General features: G+C 40.6%; 2 protein-coding genes across 3 annotated transcripts in view; one reads left to right on the top strand and one right to left on the bottom strand.

Moving 5' to 3' along the window:
• Nucleotides 1-1,985, top strand: part of LOC140917376 (claudin-19) — a 35,887-nt gene extending 33,902 nt beyond the window's left edge. The window contains exons 4-5 of one of the 2 annotated variants that reach the window (XM_073360056.2): nt 336-446; nt 1,815-1,985. In XM_073360056.2, the coding sequence (XP_073216157.2) occupies nt 336-446; nt 1,815-1,914 (211 nt within the window). In that variant the 3' untranslated portion in view covers nt 1,915-1,985. Of the gene's footprint in view, nt 1-335; nt 447-1,814 lie in introns of those variants that run through there. The other variant, XR_012160816.1, reaches the window with a different exon arrangement.
• A 602-nt stretch (nt 1,986-2,587) lies between these two features.
• DUSP28 (dual specificity phosphatase 28) lies at nt 2,588-6,636 on the bottom strand. The gene is made up of 2 exons (XM_073360058.2): nt 6,289-6,636; nt 2,588-5,125 (listed from the first exon to the last, which is right to left on the bottom strand). The coding sequence occupies exons 1-2, from the start codon at nt 6,634-6,636 to the stop codon at nt 4,982-4,984; spliced, it is 492 nt and encodes a 163-aa protein (XP_073216159.1). The 3' UTR covers nt 2,588-4,981.
• Nucleotides 6,637-15,677: the final 9,041 nt, after the last annotated feature.

The raw sequence follows: 15,677 nt of genomic DNA, 5'->3' as shown, positions 1-15,677 counted from the left end.
TTTATCTCCATATTGCTTATTAATTTTTTGTTCTTTAAATCCCTGATTCAGCAAAGCACTTAAGCAGAGATACAAATGCTTACATTATTGGCCACATCATCTATTATGTAACATTTAATTGGGTACTGAAACTAAACTGCCTGGTTTATAATTCTCTACATTCTTTACCAAGAATGATGCTAGCTTTTTATACAATTAGCACATCTTACAGCTAGTACAGTGTAAAATGTATTACTGCTTCATACAAACTATATAATAATATAATGGAGAAAGCTTTAAACCTTCTATGTGTGATCCTGTTGTATGATGCTTCCATAAAATCCTTCATATTCCAGGTATGAACTAGGAGATGCACTGTACTTAGGCTGGGCTGGATCGATTTTGTCTATGCTTGGTGGGATCTTCTTGACTTGTTCATGCAAAAGGGGAAAAAGAGGAATGCACAGGTAGCTCTTCATATTAAAGGTCAAAATAAATGATATACTTCAATCAGTGCCAATTTATGCATAGAAAGTGGGTTTGTCCCCCAATTATCCACTTCTGTATTGTGTACATGCAAAAACTAGAGGCTAGGACTGTCGATTCAACACTGACTCTTGCCATAAACTTGTGATGTAAACATGTATATACTCTTTACGCCTATCCTTCTGACCTCTAACACTGGCTTGTAAAAATTTAAAATAATCAGTTTTATATTTTTTATAATTATGGGCAGTGTTGGTGCTTCTAATGATCATACAATGGAATTGTGCCAGGGCCGGCTCTAGGTTTTTTGCCGCCCCAAGCTCTGAGAGCGCAACTGCCCAAGCAAAAAAAAAACAAACAAAAAAATGGCTGGAATGCTGCCCCTGGAATTGTGCCACCCCAAGCACGTGCTTGCTTTGCTGGTGCCTAGAGGTGATCCTGAATTGTGCAAAGAGCAGAGCTTCTGTTGTATTGGTAAAACTGCAATACAGATCTTTAACTTTTTTTTGTATTGTGGCAGTAGTGCCATAATTTTCTAATCATATTTTCACTACCATTAAAAGGATCTAATTCCATTTATCTTGCAGAAAATAAAATCCTTTTCCCCCAAAGCAACCGATACAGCTTAAGAAATTCTGAGATTTTTCGTGTTTCTCGTAGAAAGGTTTGTTTAGCAATATGTCAGATAAATCAAGTTTCTGGCCTGACTACTTATCCTTTTTCATTGGAAAAATATAATCTTTATTTGAAATAAGTCAGACATGCAGCAGTTGTCTGGGAAATGGTTGCAGCTGTCAGAAATAGCAGGTCTGTGCATCCTTGAGATGTCCAAGCAATACTAGGTCCAAGTACATATAAACCACATTTATGTAAACCTTTAAAAAAAGGTGATGCACAGAAGGAAGAAGCATGTTAGATGATGCTTTACTTAAACATTAGAAAAAGCTGTGTGAGAACAGCCAATGAGGGACAGTATTACGTTGAGCAGGATATACTATTGCATATTGAGCCTGGTCCAAAGCCACTGAAGTTGATGGACAAATTTCAGTTGACTTAATAGGGCTTTGGATCTGACCCACAATGCACTGACTCTCTAATTTTCAAATTTGATTTTAGTAAGTCCTTCAGTGAAACCTAGTACAGAATTTAAAGCTCTGCACTATGCATGAGATCCCAACAGCATGGACCCAAGATAATTTCCAATTACATTTTTTATCTTATTGATTTGTGTTAAAAATTGCAACTAGCGTAAATAAAGACTCCTGCTTAGATCAGTTAAACTGATTTTGTCAAAGAGCATGTGGATGTATAGTACTTAATTACTTACAGTTCATTTTTCTTAATTACAGTGACCGCAAGTATGACTACTCAGCTGGCCAGGCAGCTCATCAGCCATGCATTTACACCAAAAATTCTGATACAGTCATGACATCCAAAGATTATGTGTAAACTTTTTATTTTTTTAATTGTTTGTACGTTAACATCTTGTCAATCCAAATAAAAAGATAAATTAATTTTGAGTGTTCTAGTTCAGGTTGCAGTCTTTATCTCAGTATTGAGGTTGTTCTATGTTTTAATACTTCCATCTGGGAATATTTTGAAAATCGAAACAGTTAAGTTTCTGGAAAGATATTGCCACATGGAGATTTCCTGTTCACTGACAAACCAAGCAAAACGAAGCCATAATGTATGGTGTACCTTGACAACAAACCAAGAGTAATTGTTAATCTATTTTTGACTGGCTCAAACAGGGAAACTGACATGCTGCAACTAATCACAGCCTAATAAAACTACAGTGTTGTAAAATGTACTGTAATTTTATTAATACTTCGCTTTGTATTTTTTTAAAAATGTTTTAGCTTTTAAGAGTAAATAAGAATTAACCCTTGTGTGATTTGCAGTTCTGAATTAAAGTTGTTATGGATAGTATTAATGAAATGTTAATTTTATTATATTTGCACTTAAAGACATGTTTTATTGATACTCACATTATGTCTAGTACAGAGGTTCTCAAACTGGCACCCACCTAGGGTGTGTGGAATGTATTTGGGGTGGGGTGAGAGGCTTTAGGGAACAAACACAAACACAAAACACAAAACACAAAACACAAAACACAAAACACAAAACACAAAACACAAAACACAAAACACAAAACACAAAACACAAAACACAAAACACAAAACACACTTACTGTGCACATTTTACCTATAGCGATGAATAACTAGCAAAGCTGATTCCTCCAGACATATCAGGCACTGTGCATTTAACTGTAGATGACTCTGTGCATTTTCATGGATTTCTGTTAAGTTTGCATTGGATTATAAAAAGTCATGGCCATCTCTATATTAATCTGTTTGCTATGATGTGATGTGCACATTTAATTGTAAAAACAATGAGGAGTCCGGTGGCACCTTAAAGACTAACAGATTTATTTGGGCATAAGCTTTTGGGTTTTTTACTCACAAAAGCTTATGCCCAAATAAATCTGTTAGTCTTTAAGGTGCCACCAGACTCTTAGTTGTTTTTGTGGATACAGACTAACACGGCTACCCCTCTGATATTTAATTGTAAGCATGGACCACAATCAGTTTTGCTTTTGCTCTTATTGCAATGGATCACTGGCTCATTTGTGCAACAGAAAACCCCCCAACTCAAGTGAAAAACAAAGAAGCCAAAATTTGATTCAAGTGAAGCACTGCTGCCACATACATTGGTATAAGTACTTCCGTGGCATGAGAGGGGGCAGGAGTGTCACAAACTATTATAGACACAAAGCAGGGGGGGCGCAATCAAATAACTTTGAGAACCACTGGTCTAGGATGTGGGATTTGTAGTGGAACTTTTTAAAAAAAATTGCAGAACACAACACACTAAAATCCTTGTCCAGTGGATGGCAAATATACAAATATAATATACAAGGGATACTGCAAACAGTCAGGAATGGAGAAACCAGCTGATAAAGGGATGCATTATCTATCGGATGCCTTATTCCCAAATCATTGATTACATTTTTACTTATTGTTGTGGATTTAAAAGAAAAACCCACTGAATTAGAATTGTCTAATTCAAACTGTTCCACAGTGAATCTGTTCTGCAGTAATTTTATGGTTGTAACTTTCAGTCATTAGCACTTTCATCTCAAGTTACTCTGCTGCTGGGAATACCCTTTGTATTGTATAAGCATTTAGTCATTAAAGATTAGCTAACCTTTGTAAAAATTACATTGGTTTGCTGAGCAATGCCAAATTAAATTTCACATTGACAGTTTTACAGCTTTCATAATTGTTTTTTAAATTTTCAAATGTATTAAAACAGTTCAATAAAATAATCCTCTACTTTTGTTGATTCTGAGCCCCATGATTAAATTTAAAATGTAGCACAAGTTGTAAATTTTATCTGTCTCCAATGTACCTAGATAACATATTTCCTATGAAATCATATAAGGGCTCTTAACAGAAACACTGTTTTGTATGTGTGATATAGAATGTTTTTATACCCTGGTGATCTATTCAGAAAGTCAGTTTGGGGACTGTTAAATCTCATTTGGTTTAGTAAATGGTAATAGAATGGATGGAGATTACATTATAATGCCAGTTTCTTCCCCTGTGTGTCTTTTAATTGTTTTAATATTGTGATGGATATTTCAGTACTGCTGAAAACAAGGAAAAGCTCAGCTAATTCAGGCATAGAATGAGCAGTAGCTGTGTAAGATCCCACACAGAACTCTGCCAGTATTCAGCCTGTGGTCTACAATGCCCCTCTATTCTAGTTCTAGACCTACTCATGAACAAGTAGGTGAGGGCTGTCAAATTTATTTTGTGGAGAGGCCAGATTGCACTCTTAATTATTGCCCAATGGATGGGGTACAGATTTGAACTATATACTGTTCTAGGCACAGTAGTTCTCCCACTGCTGTCATTGGGAGCTTTGTACCAAGATCAAGGGTAGAATATAGCCTGTATGTAGTAATGAAAGGTTATTTGTTCAGCATCCTATTGTCCTATTTAGAATCACTCAAAAGGGAAAACATGCTCACCATTAGGACAGGGCCACTTTTTTCCCTTCCCTATCTGTTCCGTTTGTCCCTCTTCATTTCTCTTCCTTGCTTCACTCGGTACCTTTTTCCCTGCAGCAATTTCCACCACCTGTGGGCTTCTCTCCTACCCCTTTTCATCTGCTAAAATGATCAATAGTTAAATACTTAGTCTTCATTAGGCTTTAAAGTTAGCACCCCACTGAGCTGAATGGAGAATCAGGAAATTCACACCTCATGTCATTGTTGTAGGTTTTTACAGGATTGGGGAAAATAATACTGCTTTGGTTATACTGTTCATATTTGGAAGATTATCTTTACACCCATAAAGGTTAGAATTTTTTTTTTAAATCTGCAGAATCTGAATGTCATGCAAACCTCAAAAATAAATAGAGAAGGCTGGATGTATTATGTTCTTCTAGTTGGTTTTGCAGCCCTGCTAGGCCTTTCAGAAGCAATTGTGTTTAACTTTGAAAAAAAAATTTAATCAGAATTATATTTGGAAGAAATCATTTTTTCAGAAGAATGACCCAACTGATGCTGCATCTGTAAATGTTCTTCATATCTCTGCAGCTGAGACCAGAATCCTGTGTTGGGCTCTACTCCTGGTCTGGCAGTCTTCACAGTCTAGAAGAAGTGACAAACATTGCATGTCTAGTAGAAATTGTGCAGGAAATCAGGCAAGATATTTCTCCCCTCCCCAAGACCTCTGAGAAAGTTGATTTTGATATTTATGTGGGAATAATTACAAAAATATACAAAACAAGCACATTTCACATATGCCAAAGAATATATGTTATAATTTTTTGAGTAATCTGATCTGTTGTATCTAGGGAAGTGAGGGTTAGTCCAGTTCCTAGTGAAGTGGCATCAACATGACAATCATCTTAATTAGTAACTTTTCTGGTAGGTCTAATAAAGGCCAAGGATGAAAGCACATATAGACTGAGCCCCACTTGGAGGGCATTCCAAATCAAAGTTGAGGCATTATTAGTATGTAAGGGACTGTTTATCAGGAACAATAAATATTGTCTCTGTGCAGTGTTTGGCTATTACATAGATAACACTGCTATGAAGGAGATCAGGATTAACACTGCCAAGTGATATCTGCACAGATTTGCTTGATTTTTTCCACTGAGTGGCTTTCTCTGTCTACACCTCATTTTATGTTAGTTTGCCATGGATTTGCAAATGCAATCAGGACTGTTCACAGGAACAGCCAGCTTTCTTTGACTATTCTACTGTGTTTTCTTAAAAAAGATTTGACTTGGTAATTGTATTTGTTCCAGAAGCCTAATTTTAAGAGCTTCCCTTGTCCAGTCAGGGACCAAACAGTTAGCATGGGATTGTGTCCAATCATAACAGCTCAAATTTGGAATGCTGAATATTCTTAAACTGCTTACAAACTACAGTCCAATAATATTCACAGGATTTCAAGTGAATACATTTGAAAATGTTCATACAATTTGTGAATAAGATTGGAAAAGAAAAAAGCATGATTTGCCCTGCTTTTATATATAATAAAATGGGCTAAGGACACTAAAATGCAACTATAAAACTACATCAGATTTTGTCAGTATTATCAATAATGGCACTCCTTTGTGTCCAAGTTCAGTAAAGCAATTTAAAGAGTTTTATCTCCAGGTGCTTATTTTTTTCAGATAGGAATGCTGTCTCCTATGTTGTTTATTTCTTGTGGTCTTAGGAATTGGGTCATTATTCATAACATAATTTGAAATGAATTTCTTATCAAACATAAGAGGTATAACTTTCAAGCATAAGTACAGTACCTCAAAGGCATCCTTGAGCGTGAGATTTTGGTGTCTCATCAGATAGGCAGTGCAGATTGCTGCAGATCTGCTGCGGCCATTTTTACAGTAAACTAAGCATTTTCCACCACTTCGTACTGTGTCCTCTATGGCATTGCTGCACTGTTCAAAATAGTTATACAAGTCCTCCAAAGGGTCATCAAAAACAGGAACCCGCAGGCTTCGAACTTGGTGAAGGCCTGGGAATGGCTGCTGCCTGGAGACATTAATACAGAATGTAACTCCCTCTTCAGTGAGGAGTTCTTTGTTGCAAGCTGATCTAGAATTACTGATTAGCAAAGAATCAGTGATCTTACAGAGCTGTAACATTGGCAACAAAGGGTGGAGTGTCACCACTGCCCTGTGACGCTTTCATAGGCTGCTTTCCATGAGAATCATTAAGGACTGTGGCAGAACACAAAATGATACTTAAACCCTGATTAATTGAAAGTGCAGTTTGTTTCTAGCAGCACTTTGGCTTGTTTCTGCTGTCCTGTGCCTTAGCCATCTGTGCTGTGCTATATTTATTCTACACTTACTGTACCAGAACTAAAGGATTCCTTCAGGTCCTAGTGCCCTCTTTAGTGGGGTAGAAACATTTGAGAAATTAAATCACAGAGCAGAGCCCACAGAGCAATCTTAGAACAGTTTAGAAATTTGAATAGCACCAATTCCTTCAACAATTTTGTAGTTTCTTAACACAAAAATAAATTAATCTGCCCCAGGACTCCTGTTTATTCAGAAAGTAATGCTACTGTAACCCCTGAAATATTGACCAGGTAGGAATAAAATAAACTCAAAGCAAATAGAATATATTGCACCAAGTCTGGAGCAGTGGATTGTTTTTAGGAGCTTGGAGTATTTTCTAAATTGCTAATGTTAATAGAAAACAGCAAATGCAAATAGCCTTTTGCTGAGCACAGCTTTCTGAAGCTTGCAGAATGTTTGGGGGATGAAAGTTTTCAATAATTCTGCACTTTGTGGATAAAAAGTGAGCAAAGAAATGATATAAAGATATTGATTATTATGTCACAGCGTGAGACTCACCCCTGCAGTGTCTGCTACTGGTCTCTCAGAGAATTAGCTCTTCCAGCCTCCAGAGCACCTTCTGCAGGCCAGTGTCTCACTGCCACTGGCCCCCCATGTCCCTCCCAGACCCTGGTGCCCATTGGTAGTACCCCCACAGATCTGGGTCTCCCCCTCCCAGGGAAACCCCCACCCACTATCCTCACCTCACCTCAGACTTTGGCTACTGCCAGTTACCATTGAGCCCCCACACACTGGGGCAGGCTACAGTGTATAAGCCAATCATCACAGGCAAGGGGGGTTTGGACCTGCTGTCTCTGCCTACCCATGAGCTGCCCCTGCAACCCCAGTACCCTGTCTTAGGCCATCTGCCAGGCCTGCAGCCTGAGGCTTTTCCAGTCTGGAGCCTCCCAGCTCCTCTGGCCTTCCCCAGTACTGCTTCACCTCAGATACTATGGTACACTCCCCCAGCAGCCAGGCCTATCTCCCTCCATGACTAGAGGAGACTATCTGCTCCTGGCCCACTGCCTTCTTATAAGGGCCAGCTGAGCCCTGATTGGGGCGTGGCCACATCTGAGCCTGCTTCCCCAAATCAGCCTGGGAACTGCTTGCTCCCAGCCACAGCCCTCTCCTGGGCTATTTTAAGGCCGGAGCCGGTGACCACCCTGCTACACACACATCCCCTCAAAACCCCCACCCCTGGGGGAAGAGGGGCCTCTTGGCCCAGGCTCCCTAAAGTTGGCACTCTAGGGTCACCCCTCCAGGCTCACACACCTCCTCTCGGTGGCCTCCCAGCTTCAGGTCACCTCCCAGAACTGGGCCTCTGCCTTCTGACGGGCCAGCTCCGCGGCCTCCAGCCGCGTCCGTAGGTCGGCGTCTCCCGGACCCCCTGCTTGCAGGGTCTGGGTCCACTTGGTGGCTTGTTCCTGGACCACCTGGCCCCCAGCCTCTTGCTGGGCCCACTCAGTCTGAGTTTCCCCATTGGCGACCGGCTCTGCGATGGTCTGGGTCCCGACTCCCTGTTGGGTCCCCGCCATCTCCGCCTCTGTCGCCTTCTCCAAATCCAGTGCGGCCCCCTCCAGGCACCTCCATCGTCCAACCCTCAACTCCTTTGAGGGGGTAGTGCCTCCTAACGTGTCCTGGGATATGGCAGCCCCAGCAGGCTCCCCATCTCTTTGCTGCATTCGCTCCCCTTCGGTCCCTCTCAGGTCTCACCCTTCCACCAGGGTGGACCTGGAGCCTCTGACTTGGGCCTGGGTCCACTGCATGTGGTCCTTCTGCCCACAGGCCGGCAGCCACCTGGGTTTTCTCACCCAGAGGACTGTCCCCAGAACTTGCCTCTCTCTGTCTCCTGGGTGAGGCGCCTGGCCCCCCACCCCAGTAGGAACAATCCCTCTTGATATGCCCACGCCTCAAACAGGCATAACATGTCTGTCCCTCGGCCACAGGCCTCCTGGCCCTGGCTCTCAGCCTCTCCACCACTCCTCTGAAACCCATTTCTGAGGAGGTTTACCAAGGTTCCTTTACCAGCTGGCCCAACTGTTCCTGGAGGGCCTCCTGCACCTCCTGGGCCTCCTGGATTCCCTGCAGGTGATCAGCCCCCTTCCACTGGGGCCCAACCAGGGACTCCACATAGCCCATGTACCTGGGATTGCTCAACCTTGCCTGGAGACGCAGCAATGCCCCCCAGACATGCCTGGACTTCTGTTCCCCAAGCATATGGGACTGAGGGTATAAAACAGAACACAGGGACCCCATACTTGGCCTTTCTCCTTCTCCCACCTATGCTGCAAGAAACAAAGACACTCAGAAGAAGACAAGACTCCAACACAGGAGACCGGCCTGGTTTAAGGGACAAACCTGTATATTAAGAACTGCAATATCCAGTGGGGTCAGAAGAGCTGCTTAATCTAGATGTTGCCCAGTCTAATAGGGTTGAGAATTTAGACTGTATGCATATATTTTCTTTTCTTTTGGTAACTAACTAACTCTGACTTTTTGCCTATCACTTAATATCACTTAAAATCTATCTTTTGTAGTCAATAAATTTGTTTAACTGTTTATCTTGACCAGTGAGTTTGCCTGAAGTATGTGGCAAATCTGCTCAGGCAAATCTGCTCAAATCTGCAAAGGCTGGTGTATGTCCACTTTCCATTGATGAAGTGGTGAACCAGTTAATAAATTTGCACTGCTCATCTTGAGCAGTGCAAGATGGCATCTTCCTGAGGTACAGTGCTGGGAGCTGGGGGGATTTGGCCGGTGCTTCTCTCTGTGTGATTCATGAGTGGCTCTGGGAGCATTCATGCAATCTAGCTGGGTGCGGGAGCTCCACATGCAGTTGTGCTGAGTGGTAACAGCACCTGTAGGGGTTTGCAGCTGGTCACTAGCAAGGCATTGTGAGGGACAGCCCAGGCCAGAGAGACTTAAGGGGGCACAGTGGTCCGATGGTCCCAGGCTGCACTCCGGGGATCCCATCACAGTGGCGCAATGAGCTGGTTGAAATACACAGCTTGTACTGAGCAAGATTTGCACTTCATACACTGGTGTAAAGATTTAATTTGTATAAACTTGTCTTAACTAGGCACCTCTCTTAGATTTGTTGTTTGCAGAGAAGATGAATGTAGTGCCATTTGCCTTCTTGTCCAGTCTGGGTCTGTGATTGTCCATGTATCCTGGGGGCGGGGGGACAAGGACTAGCACAGGGCTCATGGTGTCATTCAGCCAGGTCTCAGTGATGCAGCTTATATTGGGTGCTTTGTCACTGATGTGGTCATGGATTGTTTCTTGTTTGTTAATGGCAGATTTTGCATTGATCAATATCATCTTTAGTTCATGTTGTTTTGTGTGTTCTGCTTCCAGCCCATGCCTAGTAGTGGTCTTGTGCAGCATATAGGTGTTAGATGTCTGGAACTTGTTTCTTATGTCCATTTTTCCATTGAACTGAGATAGGTGATTATGTGGATTGTGCTAGAGAATAATCTGAGTGGAGGAAGGATTGGCTGGATATCCAGATGCCATGGGAAAGGCATGTCTATTGGATATTTTTTGGAACTGTAACCTCGTTGAGTCCTGGGAATGGGTGGAGCTGAAGCAGTGTGCTCCTGGAGTGTTGGTGGCATAACAGCAATGGAAATAACAGTAGTGACAATAATAATAGATAGGATTGAGGCCAGTAGAAGGAGAATGTGTGAATGGCATCATAAGAATGACCATATTGGGTCAGACCAGTGGTCCTTCTAGCCCAGTATCCTGTCTTCTAACAGTGGCCAGTGCCAGGTGCTTCAGACGGAATGAACAGAATGGGGCAATTATTGAGTGATCCATCTCCTGTCGTCAAGTCCCAGCTTCTAGCAATCAGAGTTTTAGGTCCACCCAGAAGATGGGGTTGCATCCCTGACCATCTTGGCTAGTAGCCATTGATGGACCTATCCTCCATGAACTTATCTAATTCTTTTTAGAACTCAGTTATACTTTTGGACTTTACAACATCCCCTGGCAATGAGTTCCACAAATTGACTGTGCATTCAGTAAAGTAGTACTTCCTTATATTTGTTTTAAACCTGCTACATATTAGTTTCATTGGTGAGCCCTAGTTCTTGTGTTATGTGAAGGGGTAAATTATATTTCCCTGTTCACTTTTTCCACACCAGTAGTTATTTTATAGCCCTCTAACGCATCCCCCCTTAATCATCTCTTTTCTAAGATGAACAGTCCCAGTTATTTTAATGGTTCCTCATATGGAAGCTGTTCCATACCGCTAATTATTTTTGTTGCCCTTCTCTGTACCTCTTCCAATTCTAATACATCTTTTTTGAGATGGAGCAACCAGAACTGTATTCAGTATTCAAGGTGTGGGCTAAATGAATCAACATTTACACTAAATGAATCAACATAGTGTGTATTGTTAATAAACTGCTTTGGGAGGAGTGAAAGGTGCAATATATTGTGGAATCCGATAGGCAGAGATATTGGTTAAAAATAAAAGAAGCAAGAATTAATATATTACAGGATAGAAGCACCAAAAAGAGTTTCTATATATTTAAATGTATGAGTTGACAAACAGAAGCCTTTAGCCGAATGAAATAAATGATTGTTTACAGAGGCAATATGTGGAATCCGTTAATCTCTTCGAACATAAGCACTTTCCTACATGACATCTGTCTAAAGCTCCAAAAACAGGAACAAGACTAAAATGATTATCTCTTTCATATATATTCAGATATTCCCTTCATTCTTGAGTGACAGCCCCTCCCCTTCACAGTCACTTATGCAACATTGACAGGGTCATTTTGAGGGAGATGGAAATGAGATTTTAAAAAAATTGTGGGTGCTTTTTTGTGTCATAGTTTTTGAACAATTAGGGTACACTTTGGTAATATTTTCAAGCTTTTCTCAACAACCATGAAGGATAGAAACTTACTTTTCTATTTACACATATGCTGAAATTCTCACCTAATCACATGCCTCCAGGAACTGGGGCGTTAGGAAAAACGCCAAATATCATGAGAGTTGGCCAAACTGTCAAAAATTAACATGAGTCTGTTGTTAGAGCCTGCTTATTCTGGCTCTCTGGGCTCAGTCGTTTCTGATCTTTGTATTAGTTATTAGGCCCGGGGTACTAGGATGAGGCATGGTCTCTTATTTTGTAAAAATATTTTAAAAACAACAAATAGATGGTTCCTGTATGAACACTGGTTTGAATTCACTCTTGAAGCTCTGCTGCTATTCAAACACAGCTCTCACTCCACTCTTTTTTAAGTAAACAGAGCCACCTTGAGTAAATTTTAATCTTTTTGGAACATGGAGATTGTTGGATTGAGGTTCATTTACTCAGCTGATGGGTCTAATAAATATTTATTAAGACAAAACTCATTTTACTCAGATCAGTTACTCAGAAGTGGGAAGCTCATCAGGACGATCTCATCACAGTTACTGCCAGCACCAGACAATACAGATTCAGCTTCCTTTTGTTACACAAAACTTATAAATATATTTTTGTTATCTTTTCTTATACATATGTATTCGTCTCTGATTTCCATGTTAACTCTTCTACCCCATCAATACCAGTTTAGTGTTAGTTCAAACTGGTCTGTTCTAGCTTTTTAGTTACTTTATCATTTTTTTGTTCTCACAAACATGATTACTCTGCAGTTTCTGACACATGCAGAACACTAAACATGATTATTCTTCAATTGCTTACACATACACAGTTCTGCATATGCTTATGCTGTTAAATGTTATCAGAACAGACTCTTAAAATCTGCAGCATGCTTCTGTCAGGTCTAAGTTTGCCTTCGCTCCCAACACTCCCCACCTTGAAGAAGCTGTGGAATCCTTTCTAGGTTGTCATCAAAGTCTGTATTTCAGATACATCTCTTCTTTCCCAACTGCCTGACAAACCTTCTAACCTTCCAAATAAATACACTTAACACCACTACTAGTATGGCTTGGACAATAACAAAGCCCATTGATACCATGAATGGTCCCCAATGTTGTACACTAACTTCCACCATGTGGCATTTCCCAGTGTATCTTTATCACTTTGAATACTTCGACTCCCCTGTCTCAAGGTCAAGAAATGTTCTGGACATCTGCTCATTAAGGCCTGCACATTTAAACGTAATGGTGGTATGACTTGGTAGCACAGAATCTAGGGCAGCGCCAATCAGAGGGGCATCAGCTGGTACATTGTGGACCTCATGCTGGGGAACTGGAAAAATTACCTTTTCCTTTAGTCAAGTAACCTTTCTTGGAATTAAGCAGAACACTGGCCAGTCATAATAATATGTTTGTGTTCCATACTGGAAGTGTCCAATCCAAGAGATTACACAATATTTGCCTTATCCAGCCCTTGAAACCTTGGCTTGACCTTATTCCTATTGCCTCAGCTGTACCGTGCTATTTCAGGTCTCTTCGTCTTAGGGGAACACACATGCTGGCAATGCACTTTGGAGTACATTACAATGACATAACGAGGCAGTATGCCTCTTGGAACAACATGAGGTATCTGGAGCTTTCCAGACTTCCCTTCTTTACCAGAATCTGAGGATGAGTGGCATATACCTTTAAGATGTAACCTGCCATGATAGGTTCCTGTGTACTATGGACTGAGGCCTGTGGGCATTGGTACTGCTAGTACCATAGGAAGGATCCATGTTTCATCAAGCTTCCCCTTTTCTCAGCATAATACATCCTTTAGTAGTGCCTACCAACCCAACATCGATCTACTTCTTTTATTTTTTCCCATTGTTCTAGCATCTTATTTGTTATGAACCTAGGCACTTTCCCACCTGAATTTCCTTTAGTCCTGCCTGTAGGTCCTGTATTAGGAAGTTGCTAATTGATACATTAGGATGGTTGATGATTTTTCCCATTTCATTGATTGCTGCTTCCATTTCCCTAAACCTGTTATCCTAGCATCCTGAACATCCTTTAAATCCTCCCCTACCTGCTCATTCTGTTGTTTGTTTTACTTTGTTACCAGATTTTGTAATTGAGTTCTCATTTTGTGATTTTTCTTCCCACAATACTGTGATATCCATATGATTCCATGCTGAAGTTCTCGATGCCCCAACTCCTAATACTGTTCTTATACCTTTATCTCTCTTCCCTGACTCTTTCCCTTCTCAGGCAACCAGATTTCCCACAATTCCATCCCATCTATTGACTGTCTGAAATTTTGCACCCCTTTTGCTATCAATTGCATTTAGAAGTGCATAACATTTTGCATGACAGAGCTGCTGTGGTAATATAAAATTGGTTAAATTCAATGCTACAGGTATCATTTGGTACTGTACATTGTTATACATAATCTCATGTTCACGATTTATCACTAGTCCATTGCCAGGTCCTGCTTCTGTTTCTGGACATGGTTTACCATCTTGCTTCAATTCCAGAGTAGGAAGCATTGTTACTCTAGTGTGTTCAGGAGTGGTAGTGGTACTCTGCCAGTCCTTAATCACATTCAGAGAGAAGGTCAAAGTCTCAATCATTTTCCTGGCATGGTAGGTGGATTCATGGGCAATAGTTCGATGATCTGCTAAAGTGACTGTAATATTTCCAGTATGTGTTAGCTGCATGCTATAAATGGTTAGGTTAGCCACTACCATCCCATTTAAACACACAGCCTCTTTTAGGTCTCTCAGTCCAAGTGCCTGCTCCTGCGAGTTGCTCGTGTTTGTGCAGGATCCTCCACCTTGGCTGCAGTCCAGTCAGTGCCAGAACACTGTAGGCTTTCCTGCATGATTACCTAGGAATCATAAGGCTAGAGTGGCAGTTTCCCCTCATGTACTATCACTGTCTTGTTCCTCTGCTGTATCCCGAATCCCATGGACCCCAACACGGTGTATATTATGCCTCTCATGGTGATCAACACCTGAAACAAAACAAATAGTCTCCTTTCCTCTTTTTACATCAGTAGATTCACTTCTGTTCTTTGCTCCACATGGTTTCAGCTGCATAGCATGCAACCATTGATTCACCGCCCCTTTTTCATCCTATACCCAAAACAGGTATACTGATGGACTAGTCTTGTCCGTTGTATATTAGGGATCCTCTCAACTGGCTTTTGGAAAGAGCTGGTTAACTGAGACATACGACACAAGTTCCTGATTTCCCACTTCATACTCCTTTATCAGAAGCTTGGCCATCAAAATATCTTTTAATTTTTCATTGGACTTCCTCTGTATTAAACAGCTTATATTTCTAAACTGAAATTTAATTTTTATATTTCAGCTTTGAATAAATTTTTCGTGAGAACTTTTTTTTGGCTTAGGCTCTATTAGCTGTTGTATTTTAGCAAGGTTCTGTTTTACTGCTGATTTGATTTCTTTATTCTTTTCTGAGTCTCAGCCAACTTAGATATCGGTACCCCTACTTTAAATGAAACTTCTGATGGCCGTGAATGTTTGACAGATGATTCACTACTTTTCTTTGCAGACCTCCCTGGAGCTGGAGAAAGATGCTTTTATTGTTATGATTTGTTCTTCCAAACCTTGAGTAGTTTTGTTTCTATCCCCATCTTAAATTCCAAAGTTTTGGACAAAAGGATGTGTTTCACTACTCATAGTAGTAATATAGTATATATATATATATATATATATATATATATATATATATATATAGTAGTAACTTTTTAGTGGAAATTTTTCCCTTTCTTCTAATAGCAAATGAAGTAATATGATTTTGACTTATACTTAATGCTCTGCTCAGTAATAAAAACAATTTGATTTCTGAATGAAGTAATTGCTAATTGTACATTGAAACTGCATCTTATATAGTAAGTCTATCTCAGATATTTACAGGGTGCCTCTCACCTTGATATTTAATGCAGATCTAATGGTTTT

Source organism: Lepidochelys kempii, chromosome 9 (genome assembly GCF_965140285.1).
Source record: "Lepidochelys kempii isolate rLepKem1 chromosome 9, rLepKem1.hap1, whole genome shotgun sequence".
NCBI classification, from domain to species: Eukaryota; Metazoa; Chordata; order Testudines; family Cheloniidae; genus Lepidochelys; species Lepidochelys kempii.
This window is presented reverse-complemented; position numbering and strand designations above follow the sequence as displayed.